The 22,113-nt window shown below is 38.4% G+C and overlaps 1 protein-coding gene across 3 annotated transcripts in view; it reads left to right on the top strand.

Moving 5' to 3' along the window:
- Window positions 1-22,113, top strand: part of HRAS (HRas proto-oncogene, GTPase) — an 85,884-nt gene that overhangs the window by 40,267 nt on the left and 23,504 nt on the right. For 2 of the 3 annotated variants that reach the window (XM_039331233.1, XM_039331235.1), the window contains exon 2: window positions 11,152-11,313. In XM_039331233.1, coding sequence (XP_039187167.1) covers window positions 11,203-11,313 — 111 coding nt within the window. In that variant the 5' untranslated portion in view covers window positions 11,152-11,202. Of the gene's footprint in view, window positions 1-10,872; window positions 10,990-11,151; window positions 11,314-22,113 lie in introns of those variants that run through there. The other variant, XM_039331234.1, reaches the window with a different exon arrangement.

Below are 22,113 nucleotides of genomic sequence, written 5' to 3'. Positions count from 1 at the left end.
ACCATTCTTTTGTGTGTTCACCATTTGACACATAAAGTTGGAAAGAGTGAAAGATATTGCAAGTAGAATCACTATACATTAAGTGGGAGTAAATTATATCAAAGATGTAATGGATTTTTGTATGTTAAAGTTTTATTGAAATGGTTTTATTGTGCCTTAGGTTTTAAATTGTTTATTTTGAACAAAATTTGGGATGGAGCTGGTGTTCATTTTAATAAGTGTGCTTCTCTCTTCCTTTTCTCTCTATATTGTTTTCCATTATGACTCAAGAGCTACAATTAATTCTGAGTTATTTTATTCCATTTAAAAACTTGCTTATTATGCATGTTCCTACAAGTTATATGCACCCACATTGTATTTAAAGATAGTCAACGTAAAACTATAAGCTTGATTTCAGACAAACACAAAAACTTTATTGTGAATACAAGTGATTTGGGTATAGTAGTGTTTCACCCTGGCATTGTATTCCTTATCTCAGTGGTGGCAAACCTATGGCACAGGTGCCAGAGGCGGCACTCAGCGCCCTCTCTGTGGGCACACGTGCCGTTGCTCCAGCCTTGCCTCCCCCCGCAACTCCCTCATCAGCAGCCCCCCTGGAGGAGAGTTGCCCCCGAGTGGAGCAGTGTAGCCAAGGACATGGCAGCCAGGCAGCGTAGACAATACTCTGCCCTCACGCCCCATCATGCACAGTTGATGCTGCGGGGTGCGGGCAGAGGGCATGGCCGCCATGGTGCTGCTGGGCGATCTGCGGCAGGCCCTGGAGGCGATGAGTGGACCTGTGGGGTGGGGGCGGAGCGGGGCCGGGGCCAGTTTTTGGGCACTCGGTCTCTAAAAGGTTCGCCATCACTGCCTTATCCCATCCCATCTCCATCACTTCCATAGTATTGTTCTCTGGAGATTTTCAAAGGCATAGGAATAATAGAAGTTAAAGTTGTCTTTTACCTACAGGCATGTTATGTAGCAGAGTTTAATGTTACAAAACACTAGACCAACCCATAATATATAAAACGAATATTCATGCAGCATCACTCTTGATTTCTCAATAACCAATTATGTATTTGCATAGATTAAATGCAGTCTTGCACTAGACATATAAAATCTATTTGTGCCTATTGTGGGAACACATTTCATTTAGCCATTCCTTTTTATCTATTTAATAACATTTAATGGAGAATCTCTTGCTTCATTTATAAAACCACAGTGGTGAAATAGATACATCAATTCAATAAAGTTTATGTCCTGATTGTTAAAAAAAAATCTTCAAAACGTTATATAATTAGTGTAAACTTACAATTACAGTAATTTTTAAATTATCCAAGCACCTTTGATGATGCTTTCCTGTAGCTATCCCATGTTACTTGAAAATGTGGGTGTATCTTTTTTGGTGGGGAGAGTTGTTACTTATAGAAGATTCTCAAAACTACCCTCTTAATCTCCTTTCGGAATATTTAAAACTGATCCACAGTCAGTCTGGTTTTTGGGCTGTCTAGTTTCATATTACTTACTTGCCTCTGCAGAATTTTTTGATGTTCCTAAATAGGGATATTCATAAAATGGTAAATATATTTTGTTTCAATCCTACAATGAACGATCATGCTCCTGAAGTTCTACAAAACCATTTTGGATTGACTGCAGTTCAACAAAAGGCCAACTTTGAACATTTGGGTTGTTGTTCAAATCTGAAGAACTCCCACAGTGATATATAATGATGGGTAAAGTAAGACTGGTATATATCATCCCATCACTTACCTCCATATGGCCTATATTCCCACCTCTTCTGGATCTCAACACTTTCTGTTCCATCTGCCTCCTCCTCCTTCTCCTCCTCCTCCTCCTCCCTTCAGCCACTGCTGACATCCCATTGTAACATTGCCAACTCTTTAGTCTTCCCAGAATTTCTCATTCCCCTAATTTTATTCACCATCATTATACATATTACCCTGCCCCTCTGTTTCTTACTCCAGTGATCTCAGGAAACTGGGTCTCAGTTTCTGTGATCCAGTGATCTCAGTCCTCTGACTCCCTTCTTGCCAGCAACTTCCATTCCCTCAGCAACCATCACTAAGAAAACTTGATTCCCCCACACACACTTTTGTGGTCCCTCTCCTGGGCTCATTTCTGACCAATGTAATTATCTTTTGGAATGTATCCTGAATACAAGCACCCTGTTTCATTCTGTTTACCAAGAAAAATATCTGAAATACTCTGTCATGCCACAGACAATAACAGTAAGGAGTTGCATCCATCCAGTACACCCAATTCTGCTTCTGAAGATTCTGTACAAAGAGGGAATGACCAGAAAGAAACAGAGGCCATTGGGGAATGTGGAAAATAGTAAGACCTTTCCTATAAATGGTCTCTCTTTTCTGGATCTTATGTTTTCTCCTATCAATGTAATTTCCTTTATTCCTCCGCGATTCTTTTTCATTCAAGTTCTTTCTCCCTTCACTCAGGGCTCACACCCAGGGCCTCCTCACCCTCAACATGCTTTCTTAGTTCTGTTCTTTCAAAAGTTCTGGATGTTGGAATTGAACATAAAAATGAATGTGGGCTAAAAAAAAAAGTTAAAGGCATCTTTGTTCTTGGTTACCAAACAAGTGGCTTGCCATTGTTTTTTTCCAGTACATTCTTCTTATTTCCTTAGATAGCCCATAGCATTGGAGTTCTGTTGTGTTAATTGGGTCCAATGTAGTCCAGTGGGTACCCCAATGCTTCACCTGCTGAGTTTTTTAAAAAAACACACACATATGCGTGTTTTCTAAGAAAACAAAATGCCAACAAAGTAATAGAAATGGAAGACTATTAACATTTGTTTGTTTGTAAAATTTATGGGATGCCCATCTTACCATGAGGCAATGCTAGGAGACAACATGGAAATTTATGATCTGTTGTTGAATTAGGCCTCTCTTCCAAATTCTGGTTTAATAGCATATATTTGGGTGATATCTCTCTTCTGAGTGATGTCGCAATCTTGTGCATTAATATAGCATACATGTAGAAAGGGATTACAACAGTCTGAGTAACAAATGAATTTGTGTACAAGTGCATCTTTCAAGGTTAAAACATGTATATAATAGAAAACATCTTAGTCAATGATGATAGAGGACAATGAGTTAAAGAGGTTGATTATAAATCCATTCTAGCAGTTCAGTGCTGGTTGAAAGCACCTCAACCAAAGATGATTGTGGAGTGTCTACTTAGGACTCAAATAAGACCTATTTTACTTTACGGGTTAATATTTTTAAGTTGTTCATAGTTAGCATTCCATTCTACTTATTTGAGAAGATAGTCCCAGTCACTTACAAAGTAGATTTTAAAACTGCAACAAGCAGATAAGTGGAAAAGCAAAAGGAATAATACAAAGGGAGCAGAACATGCTCAGCCTTAAATTTTAAATTAAAATATAATAGAGTAGAACATCTAAATCCCTGGGTATACTTGTGTCTTCACCCGATAAGGGAAATGACTTGATATAGTTATTCTACTTTACACGAATGTTCTAGAATCTGGGACTCTAAATTAAAAAAAAAATAATCCTGTCTCTTAGCAAGCTCTGCTGGAGATGAAGAACAGAATATGACTAATGTTGGTCTTTCAAGGAAAAACGTAGTATTTGAGCAGAGTCACGTGGGAAATTCATATCTGCATTCAAGATGTATAATAGCTAATGCACTAGTACACAAGTCTTGTTTGAACACTTTCCTTACATATTGTTTGATACAGTGTTTAATCTGAGGTATACAGATATATATATATAGTATGTGTAATTTCCACATAGTAGGAATATCTCTCCTGCTTGCTTAACTTGGACGCCTGAATCCTGAATAGAACAGCAATAGAACATAATTTAAATTGCGTCTTCGTACATTTTGCTGTGCTTAATGTTTCTATGTTCCATAATTATTTACTTTGTTTTTTCAATAAAAGTAGTATATCCATATAAATGCATTGCAGTGGAATCAACAAAGGATTTCATGGCATCTTAAAAGTGTGACATATTTAATATTGCATAAAACTTCATGAATTTTATTCCATTGTAGTCCACAATAGCCATAGTATAATGAATTATTTCTTTTCAAGGGTAATTGAACTAAAATTACACTATGTCTTCCTGGAGCATTTAGAAATAGACAGGAATTATTTTTCTGACTTCAGTTAGAGTGTGCATGTACGTGTGTGTATATGTGTATGGTGCTGACTCACAGAATTGAGCGGAGTGAAGTCCCCTGATTGATTTCCATTCTGAGCGTGCTGGCTGGCTTTATACAGTAGTCTTTCTGGAGCCAAATTGAGGTACAGATATTCTGCTGCTATGAGAAGAATGGATCCACATGTAAACAAATACAGTCCAGGAGCTGGGAGGCTGAATAATTGTGCCTGTCTATTTATGGAATGTGAAAATCTAAGTTCACCCTCTAAGTCCAACATATCAGATTCTGCTTAATGGATTGCCTGGTTAATTAACCTGAGTCTTTGTCAATATACCGCAAGAAGAGAGGTAGCATCTTTGAAGGGGAGTATTGTTGTTGTTTATAGACTTTTTACTCTATTGTATTTAATTCTAGAGTTTTTAGCCAAGCCAGGGGAAAGAAAAGAGTAATTGTGGCTAAGGGACATCCCAAAGTTTATGAGTCTTTGGCTTTTTAAAAATCTTTCTGCCAAGACAAAGATGAACTTTTTCAACCTGGTTTCTTCCAAATGTTTTAGATCAGTAATGGCGAACCTTTTAGAGGCCGAGTGCCCAAACTGCAACCCAAAACCCACTTATGTATCATCGAGTGTCAGGTGGGCGTGACCCATTGGGTGGGTGTGGCCCATTGGGTGGGCATGGCCCATTGGGTGGGCATGGCCCATTGGGTGGGCATGGCTGCGGTGGTAACAGCAGACTGGGTGGGACTAAAAAGTTCAATCAATCAATTCCAACTTTGAGAGGTCTTTTTTTTCCTGTGAGAAATTGAAATTGATTGAACCTTTTTTTTTCCCCACATGGAGGCCTAAAGCGAAAAGGTTTTATAAAACCCAGCTGAAGGCCTAGGACTGGGGTGACGGCATGCGTGCCCAGAGAGAGGGCTCTGCGTGCCACCTGTGGCACGCGTGCCATAGGTTTGCCACCACTGTTTTAGATTATAAATCTCAGAAGGCACAGATATTAGTCATTCTTGCTAGGGATTGTAATCCAAATGTATTTGAAAGACATTAGGTTAGGAAAACTGATTTAAACAACTCCCTTTTACAGGAAATTAGCCTATTTATTTATTTATATGCTGCTGTTAGCATTTTTATAAATAAGGCGGCAAACGTATCCAACACACTTTCCTCCTCCTATTTTCCCCATGACAACAACCGTCTGAGGTAGGTAGTGCTGAGAGAGAGTGACTGGCCCAAAGTGATCTTTCATGGCTTGGACTCAGTGTCTCCTGTTTACCATTATACCAAAATGAATTAATTCCTTATGGGCTCCTTTTTCTTCACCCTAATTAAGGATTTAACTAATTGCAACATATTTTCTATTTTCAGAAAACATGTTTCTTATAATTGATAGTTATACTTCAAAATGGAATGAGAATAGATATTATTTGAATTATTCACTTATTGTGTGTTACCAAGCAGTTTATACCAATTGTTGTTTGGAAAGGAAATGTTAACAGGTTAACAGCCAACTGTTTAACCTAGCAGTGGCGTTTGCAGGGGATGGGTGATGTGGTGGTCATACTTGCAGTCAGAAGCATTATGATGGAAGCCCATTTCTACACCAGGCTTAATATTACACGTGTCCCCTAAAGAGGAGGGCTTGTGGCATGATGTACCCATGCCACTTTTGTCATTTTGATGCTGCTGAGCCCAGCTATAGAAATTAAAGTGTGACAGTCTGTGGAGTGTTAATGTCTCCTTTTTAACTGCCTTGGTCACATGCTTCCTGGGCTGCTTCTTAGAAATACAGCTGACCTGCTGCTGCTATGCTAGCCCCCCTCCCCCTTCTCCTAATGTTTGTGTTGTATCTTCAGGATAATTGGTAGGAGGGGTTGAACTGTTTGGGAGATTATTTAGCCACTCTGGGGTGGGGTGACAAACTGCCACTCTCCTTGGGAGGCCCTGCCATGAAGTGGTTGACCAACTGCTGAGAAGTCAGAGTCAAGCAGTGGCCATGCTCAAATGATACCAATGGCTTTCATGTTGAACAAAGCCAATGGTTCCCTTTCTCTGTTGTTATTATCTCATTTTAGGGGATTAAGTTATTGTGAGTGAAATCAGATTAGCTCCAGGAATTGAATCTATCTTGGGAGGCACAGCAACACAAAGAGAATTTTCAGGGCATATGAATTCTTCTTCATTCTTGTGAATTAAATCTGTCTGAAGACTCTTCGGCCTTCTTTTCTTGAAGTTTCTTTTGAAGCTATTTGCTTTTACAAAGAAACAAATACCACTTCATTGCCTTTTTAAAAAAATTAAAAAATTGTGTCTAATTGTGTGACCAAAACTTGATTTCCACTTAATTCTCAGATCCAGAGAAACTCTTACTTGCATTAAGTTGTCTATGGAACTGTCTCCAAACTGCTGAAATAATGCAATTATTCTATTGCTGAGTTCTTTCTGTTTGCAGTGGGCAAGTTAGCATTGCTTGATGCTCAGTGTCTAATGGTTTCATTCAGTCCTTTGTATGAGTGGAAATGTAGGACATGGTGCCTGAAAGTAAGACAGGGCCGACACACATTTTTTACCCAATGGTCAGTTTTCAGGTACCATGCACCTGGGAGGACTCTTTTTGGAAGAGTACAAACACTCCTACCCACCAGTTAGTTTTCAAGCACTTCACACTCAAGAAGGACTCTCTAAACATAGTATGGGCACTCCCTTTTCTATTTTGACTTGGCAGGGGACTAGGCCAGCAATTGCCCAGACAGAAGCCCACTCACTCAGCTTTTTACAGCCTGTCAATTTACCTTGTTTTCCAAGGTCTCCCAATCATGGCTCAACATGAGCTCATAGGAGTTGGGGTGTGGCTGAGTATGACAAGGGATGTAGATGCAGGGCAGCAACACACACTCATTCACTGGGCATACAAACACAAATTTGTGAGGTAGTTACCCACTGGGTCATCCAGTTCAAGCTGCTTGGCCCCAAATCAAAAACTCCCTTTACTATGTGCCATGGCAGGCATTGCTCAGGGCAGCACACTCCAGACAAATGGTCTGGTGCCAGCTACATGAAGTTTCACATTCGCCAAGTTAGTCTCTGAGTCCCTTAGTGGTTGCCAATTGTTAGAAGAAAAGGTTCTAGGTTAGAATTCAAGCTGGGTCACTAATAAACACGCTAGGCAACTGCTTGAAAAGGAAGATTTATTCACTGGCTTAACATAGAGAATAGCAATTGAAGATATGCTACCAAATTAATAGATGAGAGTGGTAATACTTACAGCAACAATGGACTGTAAACGTGAAGTTATAGACTTTGATTTGAAGCATGTTAGATGCATAAATAAAAGTATTCCTGCCTGGAGGTATGTGAAAACTGGGGAGAAAAATCTTTTCTTGCCCTGTGGGGTGTCTTATGCAGATGTTTGCTTGGATTTTTGGATTTTTGTGAGGGGTCTACAATTAGGGTGCAGATATTTTCCTTATCTTGGAGGCATTCTGTTTTATGTTTGCTGGTACTGAAGAAGCACATTTAATCAATTGTAGCCCTGGTATCAGTGTCGACAGAGAAAGTTTAATTGGCTTGTTTGTATCTTTATTTTGAGGCTTGCCTGCAGATCAGAGGTGGCCGGGGCTGCTGTGGACCTGGCCAAAGGGGGAGGGGGCTCTACAGAGATTTTTATTTTTCAGCACTACTAAAAGCTGTTTTGGCTGTATTATGACATAAGTATGTATCCAAGATTGCATGCTGGTATTTATAAGACCAAAGCAAAAGGTTGTGTCATTTGACAGTCTTAATTTACTCCATAATAAAGTACTTTTTGTTTCTCATTTGCAGTAGTCTGTCTTCTTTCGTGGATCACTTTGTGTTCCAAAGGGACCTCACTGTGGCTCACATGGGTGGAAAATACTTTGTACATGAATAAAATTCTAATTGTACCATGGACTCTAGTTAATATGTGATCCAAAGAACCAGTTTGTTGATATGTGTGTGAAACATGGCTAAATAGGAAAATAGCTCTTTCTGTTTACCTTTTTAAGAGTTCACTTTACTTTGTTGACGTAAACTGCTAAGAGCCAGCTGCAATGAGAATTGCCTTAGTTACAGGAAATCTAACATCTCTTCTTCTTCCTCAACCATTAATTGTTTGGTTACCAACTCATCCGCAGTGCTATCCATCTTTCTGGAATTCTTCTCTCTTCAGTCTTTTCCAGGTAGTGGAAGACAGATTTAGCTCCTCCAAGAAGAAAATCACAGGAGAAAATTATAGAATCCCACTTGGTAGCAAGGGTTTTGGGATCTCAGATCAGAGCAAATCTTTTTCATATTTCTGGTTCCAGAAAGTGGTGAAAAGCTGTTTGCAAGAACATTTAGATAGGAATAAGAGTTGTTGCAAGCATAAATATTTAGTAGATCTTTAGGGAATAAATAAGGACCTGTAGTGGATCTGACATAGAAAAACAACTTTTCAGAGTAGCATATTTAAGAAATTAAATTGGTTAAAATGATTGCTCAGGTGCCTCTGCCATGTTTGGAATGTTAATTCATAATTTGGAAGAACAGATAAGAATAGATACACGACTGGTTTGGATTGGTCCTTTCCAAATTCATTTTGAGCATTGTAAGTTGATTATAGGGTTGAATTGTAAGAGATGTATTACTTGCTTCTCAATCTGGTCATTCTTATTAATTTCTGTTCCTTTTGTAATAAGCTATGGATGTAATGGGAGTAATTGGGAAACAGTAGTCCCCTTCTCAGAATGAACTATGTCCCCTCCTTAATGTATTTCCTTTGTTTTCCAAGGGAATCTTGATCTCATAGAAAAGCAGACTAGTTTCCTCTAACTAGTGGTGTAGAAGAATGAGTCCTATATAAATAAAATATTGTGCTAGTTCTCTCTGACGTTGACCTGTACTTACTCAAAATGAAAGAGTATTGCTAAGTATTAATAAATTAAAAAGCTAATAAATAAAATACATTTATTAAACAAAAAGCAAAGTATTGATTAATAATTGAGTATTATCAAGTATTATTATCATTAAGTTGTCTCACTTACTTTGGCCATGTCATGCGGAGGAATTATATTTGGAAGAGTTAGCGGTAAAGGAAACCAGGCTATCAAAGAACATGTTGGCTAGACACTGTCAAAGCCAGGGGTCTTCAAACTCGGCCCTTTTATGACTCATGGACTTCAACTCCCAGAATTCCTCAGCCAGGCACACTGTTTGAAGACTCCTGATCAAAGTTGACACCAGCCAGAGCATAGAAAAACTCAAAGATGTAGTGCAGATCAGAAGATAGAATCATCAAGAGCTGGACATGACTGAATGGATATCATCATCATCGTCGTTGTTAATTCATAGCAGATTTTATTCCTTACATTCATTTATGTCATCTCAAACACTTTGTATATTCCTTTTTGAGAAAAATGTATTGGTGCTGTTGTTATTATTATTATTATTAAAATTTCAATTGCTAATCCTCCCAATTCAAAGACTTCTCTGGGCAGATTACATTAACTTGTTCTGGCATGATTTCTTCAGTCATGAAAAACGTCAGTTGGGAAATGTAAGATTCCCATTCTAACTATGATTTGGAAACTGAGGATTATGCCAAGAAAGAAAGGTGAAGGGAACAGATAAACGGAACAATAAATATATATTATTTTTAAATAAAACCTTACACGTTATGATTTATACCCAGGCCTTTTTTAGAGTCAGTCTTCTTGAAGAAAGATCTTCAATTCTCAGAGCCAGTATTGAGGAGGACAGGTTGAAGCGTAAATGGATAGCCCACCTTTACACCTGGACCTGCAATTTAGGTGAAAAATATGGCTGTGTGGGAGCAAGACTATTTTAAGAAGCACGCATACTGGTTCTGCAACTCTTTGGATCTGTAATTTGAGCAAGTTGTAAGCTCTCCATTGACTTATGCAACAGTTCTTAAATGCTTATGGTATTCTGAGATCCTACTGGGTGTAGTGTATACCAAGAAAATAAAAAGGGAAACAGAAATCACCTGGCTGATGATATTTTCAGGCTTTCCTCATAATGTTTGACATTAGTAGCCCTGGATGTAGTTTCTGTAGCTACTCTTTATTATGCTTTAAATTGCAAACTACTGTTCTCTTCTAGCTCTACCTTTATGCCATGTTCCTTCATATAGCATATAGCACAAAATAAATATATGTCTGGTGGGGGGAGGAGACGGAGAGGACAATTTTGGTGGCATCAGGATGCATCATAGAATTTCTGTAATTATAGCAATGCTTTTGTAGTTCCTCTGATTGTGGAAATTGCTGCAAGCTGTATCTATGATTGCTTCTCATGTTATCCACATATATGAAAGGAGAAGAAACAGCATTTGGAGCAATTTGTTAATAGTCTACAAATTTGTTACCCTTTAAAAGCCTTTTTTTTTTTTACATTTAGAATGTCTAGGAAATTTATCCAATTGTTTCCAGATTTGGAAAATATTCTTTATGAGCAGAGAGAAATGGGAGATAAATTCCAGCATGAAAAGAGGAGCAGGCATTTTATTTCACTTGCAGCAGCTTCATATTTCCATGTATCCTTTATCTTAGTTGCATCAGCCACATAAGTTTAAGTAAGGCATAGGTGCAGGAGGAGAACTTCATAGCTCAACCTGGCACTGTGTTCACTGCATCAGGCCAGCAATAGATTTTAAGTACTGATTAACTAGTCCTGAATAATGAATAGCTCCTTTCCCCAGATAGTGCGCATTTTGCCTGCCTTGTATTATTTTACACAATGCTTTACAGAGGGCTCTGTTCCCCTTTACAGCTTCTGGATATTGTGGTTACCCTGTCTACATAATGAAAAGAATCTAAGGATGTACTTATCTGCAGCTACAACTCTGACTTTGATTTCTTTGCTGTATTCCTGGTTGATATTGCTGTTTTTTTGCAAGATAGCATGAATGACAATCCTTTGGGATATGGGGAGAAACACTTTGCCTGATCGTTATGATATTCATATACTTTTTTTTTAATATAGTTTCCAGGCACCTGTGTCGTGAGCAGACCCTGAGCTGGGGTAGCCCAGAAGATGACAGAGTACAAACTGGTGGTTGTTGGAGCAGGAGGCGTTGGGAAAAGTGCATTGACTATTCAGCTGATTCAGAATCATTTTGTTGATGAATACGATCCTACCATAGAGGTGAGGAATCTGCTCTTTTCTCCACAAAGTTGTCTCCTTCTCTCTTAGCCTTAATGTTTGTATGTATTCAATCCATGTTTATAATCTGAATTTAATCATTCTTTCCACCAGAAATGTAAGTGAAGAATGAGAAACAGACTGATATTCTCTTTCCTAACATGATAATAGGTGATCCAAAGAAAAATAAAACCTAATAGACACATTAAACTAGACAACTTTCTACAACCTGATCCTCTCCGCATGCTTTGGATTACAGTTGCCATTTCAGGGTCATGCTGGTTGTGGGTAATGGGAAATTGCAGTCCAGTTCCTCTGAAAGGCACTCACTAGCTTTGGCATTCTATCATTTTGCTGTGAGCATCATTTATTATTCTTGAGATTTTTTGTTAATGGTTAAGATGGTCCTATGGACTTTAGAAATCCAAGCCAGCTTTGTTATATACTCTAATTTATGTCTTATGTTGTATTAATCTACATGGTCTGTTAAGTATGAATTGGATTATCTTGAAATTCCATTACATGACTTTGCAGAGGAATGTTCTCCTGTTGAGGAAATGTTTAAATTCCCCCACCATATGCGCTTTCTCCCTCTCTTCTCCCTCTCCCTCCCTCCCTCTCTCTCTGTCTCTCTCTCACACATACACACACACAAAGTTTATAAATTAGGGACCATGTGCTATACCTGTATCATAGGACTGATCCGTGATAGATCAGGAAAGCTGAGCAGCCTAGCAATATATAATAATGCATGCATCTAGCTTCTCTTTTGGAAATGTAAATAGTTTAAAAATAGAACTATAGTTTTCCAAAAAAACACATTTATTTTCACCAAGAAGAGTGCATGTTCTGGATGATTTTTACTAGGGTCCAAACACAAAAAAGGAACTTGTTGCCAGCTAGCTTGATATTTCAGTCTGATAGAGGCAAATCATAATGCTTTATATGGGCTTTCTAACGGCAGTCTATTTAATGGGTCTTAATTGAGAAAACAAGCTATACAATGTACCCCCTTTCCTTGAATGAAATCCATGTATGCAGTTGGTAAATACTTAAGGGAAACTGTGGAGTTGCATGCTCACCGACAGTTTTAGTGACTTAAGCCTTTCTTGATCAGCTCTTTTATCCATCAGAATGAATAATGGGGCTGCTTTGCAAAACAATAACATATAATTTTACCCTCCTTTTGCAGTGACAGCAGTGGTGTGCCATCAGCATGAGAGAACTTGCAGTATTCTAGAAGAAAATGGGTTGGCATAATAATCTATTGTATTATTTATTTATTTATTTATTTATGAGACTTATATACCGCTTTAAGTGCAAGTACTCTCTAAGCGGTGTACACCAGTAAGCAATGTATATTTACATTGCTCCCAACAATCTGGGTTCTCATTTTACCTACCTCGGAAGGATGGAAGGCTGAGTCAACCTTGAGCCGGTGAGATTTGAACCGCTGACCTGCTGAACACAGTCAGCTAAAGTGGCTTGCAGTACTGCACCCTAACTGCTGTGCCACCTCGGCTCAATATGATTGCTTTTTCTTAAGGTGAAAGTAGGAGAAAGATACTGAAAGGGAATAAATACATTATCTAAGAACTCCAGGATCTGGATGTTTCAAACTTCTCACTGTGCCCATGCCATCAACAAATGCTGGGGTTTCCATGCTGACTTCCCTTCTCACTTTGTGATTCTTTTAGTAAATGTTGGAATAAGACAGTACTAAAATGTTATATAATCCCCTACCCCAAATTGGGCAAGACCAAGGAAATGGGAAGTATGATATTTCAGTAAGGTATGGGATGAATACAAAGTCTTGGAAACTATCACAGGAATTTCCCAGCCTTATTTATAGTGAGTTAATTAAGATGGAGTATGTTCAATACTTTGAAATGCTTCTTCCTGAACTTCTTTCCACATTGACTAAGTTTACGAGATAACCTGTCTACTGACTCCTGTGCTATCTGGTGTTTGTATATGTGGAGGAGCAAGAAGGGGTTGCAGCCAGCTATAGAAATCCTATAGATTTGTCTCACCAGGCATCCTATCCTACAAAATAGAATAGGGACCTTGTTGGTAGACTAGGTTGGTGGACTAGAAATAGATTCTGTTCTCTATTCTCAGAGAATCTCAGAACAATTATACTGGCATCTACGCTAATTTTGCCTGGTTCAGGATTCTAGGGTTACCATGGTAACCCTGGGGTTTGCTCAGAACATCATCGGTCCCAGACTCTTTGCAGGGCATAGTTTAGGCCAGTAGTTCTCAACCTGTGGGTCGGGACCCCATTTGGGGTCGAACAACCATTTCACGGGGGTCACCAAACAACGTAGTCCGCCATTTTTTTTCCCGTTTTCCTTAGCTGTGCTACTCCCTTTTATTCTATTGGCTTTTGAAACCCAATAGAATAGATTCTCTTGAATAGAGTCTAATTCTATTGGCTTTCAAAAGCCAGTAGGAATTGTCCAGGTTGTCTCTGCCCTGCTGAGCCCGCCAAAAGTCCCATTCTGCAAACGGTGCTGCACCAGTTGAGTAGTCCTTGACTTACGACCGGTTGAGTAGTCCTCGACTTATGACCGGTTGAGTAGTCCTCGACTTACGACCGGTTGAGTAGTCCTCGTCTTACGACCGGTTGAGTAGTCCTCGACTTACGACCGGTTGGGGGGTCGCGGCATTAAAAAGGTTGAGAACCACTGGTTTAGGCCTTTAAAAATATTGTCACAAACCAAACATAGAAGTTAAAACAGAACAACACCTGCCCATCCAATAAAAACCTATTCATGCCTGACGTAGGTATACCCAAGGATTCAAACCAATTCAAAAGTTTCTACTTTCTATAGTATTAAATTTGGCAAGATTTCTAGAGATTTCTTAATCCTTGTCATTTAATAAGTAGCGCGTAACTACCATATGAGAGTTGTCTCAACAGTTTGTAAACAGAGGAAAGATTAGCACTGTCTTCCTAAACTGATATAGGACATTCCAAAAATCTGTAAGCTACCATGTCAGTTTTAAAGTCTGAGCAGATATGCGAATGTTCTTAGTAAGGAGTGTCATTGTATTTGCCCAACAATCCCATTCAAATGAACTAATATCAAGGCCTTTCTGTGAGATAAATGGTAAAGATTTTTGGGGATTTAAAAAGAAGGGTGTGTGAGCTTATTGTAGCAGTGATGGCAAGTGTTGATTCTCTCTTGGTAAATCAAAATCTAAATTTCCATGCTTGAGCTCTTTCTGGGCTTCACTGAAGCTTAGCATTGATGCAGACTGGAATCATCTATTATTTACTTATTTCAAGAAGATTGATACCTGTCTTTCAAAACCAATTGTGCTAAAGATTTGCATGCCCCTTGCCTTCATTTGTTTAAGCCAGTACTTCAATCAGCAAAGTCATAATTGAGTCTTGAATGAAATATAGCCAGGTTCTAGCGGAAGAAGCATGTTAGTGACAGAGCGCGGAACTCAAGGTAAGGGCAGCCAAAATTTAGATTGTACAGCTTCTAACGCAGAGGTGTCTTTATAAGTGCAACCTGTCTCACAATAGAACTGCACTTTGCAGGTTTACTTCTTGATCTGATTTGGGGTAGAGTGGGAGTGGCAGGGAACCAGTGGTTCATGCATGTCACCTCTTGTCATGAATGGCTCACTTCCTGATAAGATGTGAGCTGGCTATGGCTGACCTCTGACGTGAACTAGAAATCCAAATTCTTGTAGCTTCTCTTGAGCTTGTCAGGTGCCATGTGAGCAGAGTTTATAGGTTCATTGTCAATTGCTGTGATCCAAGAAAGCAGAAAGATGGGAGGAGAAGTCACTTGTGCTTTGGATTTTTTTTCCCCATTGGAGAATTTAGAGTCTAATGCAAATCTGGGCATTTGACAGGCCCCAGGCCATACCTGGCCTTTTAACTGTCCCTGTCTGGCTTTCATGAGGTCAGCCAGAAATTAGAAATCAAATAGATATAAGTGTGTTCTATGCACACAATACAACTGCCTTGCTGTTATTTTGAAGTGACTTGTTATTCTTTTTTTCAGTTTACATATGTGCGTGCATGCCTATGCACCATCGGGGCCCTCTTCTTTCAGGCTTCCACAACAGTCCCATGTGGCCCTTGGGAAAATTAATTGCCCACCCTTGGTCTAATGCAGTGTTTCCCAAACTTGACAATTTTAAGGCATGTGGACTTCAACTCCCAGAATTCCACAGCCAGCGTTGCTGGCTGTGGAATTTTGGGAGTTGAAGTCCTCATGCCTTAAAATTGTCAAGTTTGGGAAACACTGGTCTAATGAGACAACGGCAAACAAAGTGCAAAGGAGACAATCACCTTGGGGCAGGCAGAAAGTGGAGCTCCGCCTTGTCAGTACTTCACCACATGCCTCCATTCTCTTCTTTGCATTAAAAGTATGGTGTAGAGAAGCAGAGAATGACTGAGGGCACAAGAGACAAAAGAAGGGTTACTGCTGCCTTTGTTGGGTCAGCTCTGGGGCTGCTGAGTTTCTCTCTTTCGTCTTCTCAATTGCAATGTTTGAAGAGGTAGTGGTGGGGAGACTTTGTGGGTTCAAGTCAGCTGCCAAATGGGGAAGATACTGCATGTAAGTCTTCCCCGCTCTTCCACCAACCCACCCTCAGTTGCTGCAGTCTGGGAGACAGCCTTGGTGCCTCAGATCTCTCACAGTTTGGGGTCTCATCTGAGAGGTTTGTCTCCAGGCCCGAGAGCTCTGTGGACATTATTGGTGAGGGTTGCCTCAGATGTTTTCTTGTCTTTTTATCCACTGAATTCTTCAAGTGATAATCAGACCCCCTTTTATAGACTGGGATGGTATGACCCAGGCATCCAGATCTGCAGCAGAGCCTGTCTGTGTTTGAGGCAGGGTTGTGATGGTGGTAGCTTTTCAAAATGCAGCTGCATGTGACAAATAATTCTGCGCAAGATCTGCTATATTTAGAATGTGAACAAGAGGTGGATAATATGTAACTGCAGCAGGAAAAGTAATACTAGAAAGATTATTCCTTTTTTTGGCAACCTTTAGTATTGTAGTTAGTTTGAGGCACAGCTGAGACTTTTGAAGGAGCTTCTCAACCAATTTTCTGTCAACAGCACAGGTTAAAACCATCATTCCTTTATCCCTGTGCACTTAATTGGAATTCTATTTTTATTTTTTTACATCTGTTTCTACCCACTAATTCCTTGGGTAGAGTATACAAAGTGTTTCTTACCCCCTTCCAGCTTCTCTAAGGAAGCCTGACAATTTCACAACTCCCTCTTTATCGGAGGGAGAATCCTTCTTATTCTCTTGTAGTTAGTTTCACAGGCTTACAGACAAACCCCCAACATGATTCTTCTGGTTTATAAAAGTAGCTCACTCTTTCACCTCAAAAAGTGCTCCGAGGAAAACCAATTGTATTGTGCCCTTGTAATACTTTTTGATTGCTAAACCAGATCTATTATAGAAATATGGAAAAGGGAGATTTTTGAGGGGAAATAGCACACATACTGTGTTGGAACCTGCATCCTGACGGGATGATGTCAGGCTGTGTGAATTAATCCCAAGAGAGCGTGATCATCTCATCCTTATGAACTGGCCCTTATTGTTGTGAAACTCTCTGATTAGGTTTTAAAGGATAAGACAACTATTTTGTTATTTATGGAAGCCTTCAAATTTTTGATATCTTGATATCACTTTAAAAATAGGTGTTTAGAAGAAAATGTCATTGTGCTTAGGTATGGCTCTTACCAGTAGTTGCAAGGTTGTGTTTCATGCCTGCTTTTTTTTTACTTTAGAGCATCTTTCAACAGTCTCTGGTGTCTCTTTCAAATTTGCCTACAAAGAAAGAGGTAGAAAGGTTACATTTGCAACATCCCATTGCTGCATTTTTCTGTCCTTGGTGGAGGCAGATAAGCTGGTGAAAGGGATAAGCTGTCTAGAGAAGATCTCTCTCTCTCTCTCTCTCTCTCTCTCTCTCTCTCTCTCTCTCTCTCTCTCTCTCTCTCTCTCTCTCTCCCTCCCTCCCTCCCTCCCTCCCTCCCTCTCCTCACACACTTGCACATCCTGCAGCCTCTGTGGCTTAAATCTCTGGTTTTGTCATTTTAAAGTGCAGAACAGTAGCCTGTATTGTTCTCAGGAAGGTCAGTTGGGAGTAGTGTAATAAAATCTGATCAGTAAAATTAAATGAGAAAATTGGGGAGGGGGCCTGAATGGCTTTTGTTGGTTGCTTGGCTCAGTTGAATCTGGCTGTCTTCCCCTCTTCACAATTGCCAAGCTGAAGCCACCATCTTCAAGGACTAGTGCTATGCGTCAGTTTTCCAGATGTGTGTGGCTCCTGTTGTTTGGCAGATGAGGTCAAAAAAAGAATTTTTCTATTGCAATTAAATGGAGGTAATAATGTAAGCTAGTACAGATCAATTTGCCTAGTAGGTATTTTTGCTTTTAATCCAATCTCTTTATTTTCCAAGCCCATGGTAGAGTTAGAAAATAATATTATCTCGGTTTGCAGCTTTTGAGCATTTCTAAAAGTTTCAGTGTAGTTTTTTCCAAAGCTGAGACGTGTTGGATTTTAATATACTAATTTGCAGCCTGCATTGTTTTGGGGAATTGTAGGTGCTGGAGTCCAAGACAGCTAGAAGGCACTGAGTTAGGGAAATCTGTCTTAATTGTTCATCTAGGTCCCCAACCTTTTGGGCACCAGGGACCGGTTCCATGGACCAGAAGGTGCATGGTTTTGTGTGCTGCCTGCATCTTGCCGATGGAGCTTTGCTTGTTTGTGCGGACCAGTTGCTGGCATGCCGTGGCCCGGTACTGGTCCGCGGACTGGGGGTTGGGGACCCTGACATGTGGAATTATGTAATTTTAAAGGAGCACACCTTCTACTTCAAATATAGCGTAGAATATTTTGAGATCTTGAATTTGTATCGAGCTAACGAAACAGCAACGTTCCCCGTCTGTGTAAAATTGCTCTTCCTCACACTGGATGGCAGTAATTACCTTGCTTTCATCTGGAATCAGAGATTATTTTTTTGTTTTCTTTTGGTTTTAAAGTATTCTCGACAAATGTTTTTTGATCCAAAAAGTGCCACAACAGAAAAAAACCCCATTGTTTATGACTAGAAACTGAATGTGAAGCTATGCTGTTATTATAGGAATAGTTGAAATGGATATGGTTTAATGATTACAAACCGTGTTTTGAACACAGGAAATAAAAAAAAAACCTTTAGACAGTTTTGTAGAAAAATGTTTTTTTGTTCAGGCCTTAGAATTTTAGTAATAAGCTTTCCCTTTTTTTTTTTCAAATTGACAAGTTGATATAAATAAGAATGTATTACAGGAAGTCCTTGACTTATGATCACAATTGTGCCCAAAATTTCTGTTGCTGAGACATTTTTAAAGTGAGTTTTGCCCCATTTCATGACCTTGCTTGCCACAGTTGTTAAGAGAATCATTGCAGATGTTAAGTTAGTAACACGGTTGGTCAGTGAATCTGGCTTCCCCATTGACTTTGCTTGTCAGAAAGTCACAAAAGGTGCTCACGTGATCCCAGGACACTGAAACTATCATAAATATGAGTCAGTTGCCAAGCATTTGAATTTTGTTTACATGACCTTGGGGATGCTGCAACAGTCGTAAGTGTGAAAAATGGTCATAGGTCACTTTTTTCAGTGCCATTGTAACTTGGAATGGTCACTAAAAGAACTGTTGTAAGTTGAGAGGATTACCTGGATATAACTGAGAAATGAGGCTGTCTCCTATAAATTGATGATCTGCTAATGAGGCATATCTTGAAATTATTGTACTGTATCTTGCATTGAATACGTCAGTATTTCAGATGCATGGCCAGAGACCCAAGATTTTATTCCATAAGAAAAGAAAAATAAGTGGACTGTTTTCTAGTGATCTACCGGTATTTTTTTAATCCCTTTGTATCGTATGAAAACTTTGAAAATATCCATTTGAGTCTTTTAAAGGCTAATAGCTGCCCCTGCTAAACGATTGAAAACTACATGCTGCATAGATGCTGCTTTAAAGGAAAAATCCTATGTGACATCTATATTTGATCTATTGTTAAAATGTTCACATACTATCATTAACTAACAATGAACCAACTGTGAGTATATCTGTAGAAGCTGTGAAGCGGCTTCACAGATGCATTCAATTGTTAATGGAAATTCTTACCTTGACTTGATATATTTTGATTGAAAAATTCAGGGGACTCATCCCCCACTCCATTCCTATATTAGAAGATATACTTATCCTCTTTTTGTCAGAATGGGGATGTTTCCAGTTATCAAATTCCAACTTTCCTTCCCCCCCCCATTGTTTTTTATTGTTCTTATTTGATGTAAGCCACTCAGAGTCACTTTGGAGCCTCTAAATCTCATACATAAATAAATACTAGTTCTAATGCAACTGCTCTTTCCACCAAATTGCTTCACAGACTTCCCCTTGGATAAAATTTGTTCTTTTTCTCCAATATTCAATATTTCCTCTGTCTAGATTCATCTTAGAAAAAGTTCTTGGCCCTCTTACATCATTGTTTATCACGCTTATCTAACTTCTTTGATATATTTACACAAATAATATCACTTTTTTGAATGTACTTTTGCGACACAATTTTTAATGCTTTTGGAAGACTGAGAATTTGCTATTTATTTTTTGAGGAAAATGGAACCAAATTTGCTTGGCCATTTCATATTCCTTCTACAGCAAACCGCAGAGAAGTACGTGTAAATGAAGATGGATACAAAGCAACCATTTTTATCATTCCTCTTTTCAAGCCAATCATCCTAATACATGATTGATGGAGACATAAAATGCCTTTTCCCCATAAAAGAGTCAGGTGGTAGCCATCTTGAAATCAGTATCCAACTAAGCAGCAGGTCAGTTGTTTTGTGTCCCGGATTGTCCTTTGGAATTTGTTTACCAAGAGGTACTACAAATCCCAGAACTCCATGGGAACTCTGGTTATTGTAGTTCCTGGGTGCGTAGAAGATCCCAGTTTTGAATAGGCTAAGAAAAATATATTTGGAATCTAAAGTATTTTTAGCCTTTGGATTTAAGCCATATGGATTACAAAAGTTTCCTGCTTTCTTTTTCTAAAAGGAACTTGGACATCAGGTCTTAAAGTTTTCTTAGAAGTCATTTATTGTCCCTGGTCTGTTTGTTTCTTAACATAAGAGCAGCAGCAACGTTTTATAATACGATGTACTATAACTCAGTTTGACAAGATCAAGACAGAGTGATTCTCGAGATTGCCTACATTGTTTTCCTGATCAAATTCCAAGAGTTTTGAAATTTTTTCTTCTGTTTTACATTAACCTTCATTTGACATGTCATCTGAAGTAAGTTTAATTGCTCTTCATTAATAATACTAGGTTATGGTTAAGTTACAGCAAGAATCTTCCTTGGGATGACTTTGAGGAGGAGCATGCAAAGAGGTCACTAGGGTTTAATTTTATTCTTTTAAACAATCATTTGGGATAGCATCTGAACACTTCATTCAGATGGCTCTGATTTACTTGTCTTTTTTTTTTATTGAAATTTTTCAAAAGTTTTACAAATAAAAATCCACCCCCCCCTCCCCAACCACCCCACCCCCCCCCGACTTCCCAGAACTGAATATAGGATTATTTAACAAATATTTTAAAAATAACATTTGCAATTTATAAAATAATTAATAATAATAATAAAAATCACAGTAATAATATATATAATAATAATATACATAACATAAACTTTAAAATGAATAATATATACTAAAAAAGAAAAAAATAAAAATAAAAAGAGAAGAGAGAGAGAGAAAGAAGAAAGAAGAAAGTAGACGAAGAATAAAGCATATATATAAAAAAAAAATATATATATGAATAATAATACATAAAAAATGTATATATATAAAAAAGAAAAAGAAGAAAGAAAGAAAGAAAAAACAATCATTACAAATTATAAAAAGGCTAAATAATATTTTTCCATATCCAAATTATGTTGTATAAAATTTATCCATTTTTCCCATACCGCAAAAAATTTTTCTTGAGATTGCTCCTTTAAGAAAGCCGAAATCTTTGCCATTTCTGCCAAATACGAAACTTTATGAAACCATTCTTGTAAAGTAGGCAAAGATTCCTTCTTCCAATATTGTCCTATTAACAACCTAGCGGCTGTAATCAAATTTAACATCAATATAACCTCCTTAGCATCACAGTCAATAACAATACCTAGTAAAAATAATTGCGGAGTAAATTTTACCCTCCTTTTAAAAATTCTTTGAATATTCCACCATATCTTAATCCAAAAAGCTTTTATATGCTTACACGTCCACCAAATATGGTAATAGGTAGCATCCAAATATCCACATCTCCAGCATTTCGGCTGTAGATTAGGGTACATAATGGACATTTTCTTTGGGTCAAGGTGCCATCTATAAAACCTCTTATAAAAATTCTCTCTTAAATTTTGCGCTTGTGTGAATTTAACATTTCTTATCCAAATAAGTTCCCAAATATCCATTGAAATCGTTTCACCAATATTCTGTGCCCATTTAATCATACAATCTTTAACTAGTTCAAGTTCTGAATCTAATTCCACTAAAACCCCATAAACTCTCTTAATATGGGTTGGCCTTGGATCTCTTACTTGTTTTAAAAAAATTTCATCTTCTCTAAGCCAGCCCATTTTACAATCCATCTTCCATCTATCCACTATTTGTCTATATTGGATCCATGAATAAGTTAAGTTTTCATGTGTTAATTCTTCCAAAGATTTTAACTGCCAGTCTTGGCCATCCCATCTTAATAACTGTACGTAAGAGACCTTGTCAATA

Source organism: Crotalus tigris, unplaced genomic scaffold (assembly GCF_016545835.1).
Source record: "Crotalus tigris isolate CLP2741 ecotype Arizona unplaced genomic scaffold, ASM1654583v1 scf7180000024436.1354646, whole genome shotgun sequence".
In the NCBI taxonomy this organism is placed as follows: Eukaryota; Metazoa; Chordata; class Lepidosauria; order Squamata; family Viperidae; genus Crotalus; species Crotalus tigris.
Note: the sequence above shows the minus strand (reverse complement) of the source record. Positions and strands in the feature narration are given on the sequence as shown.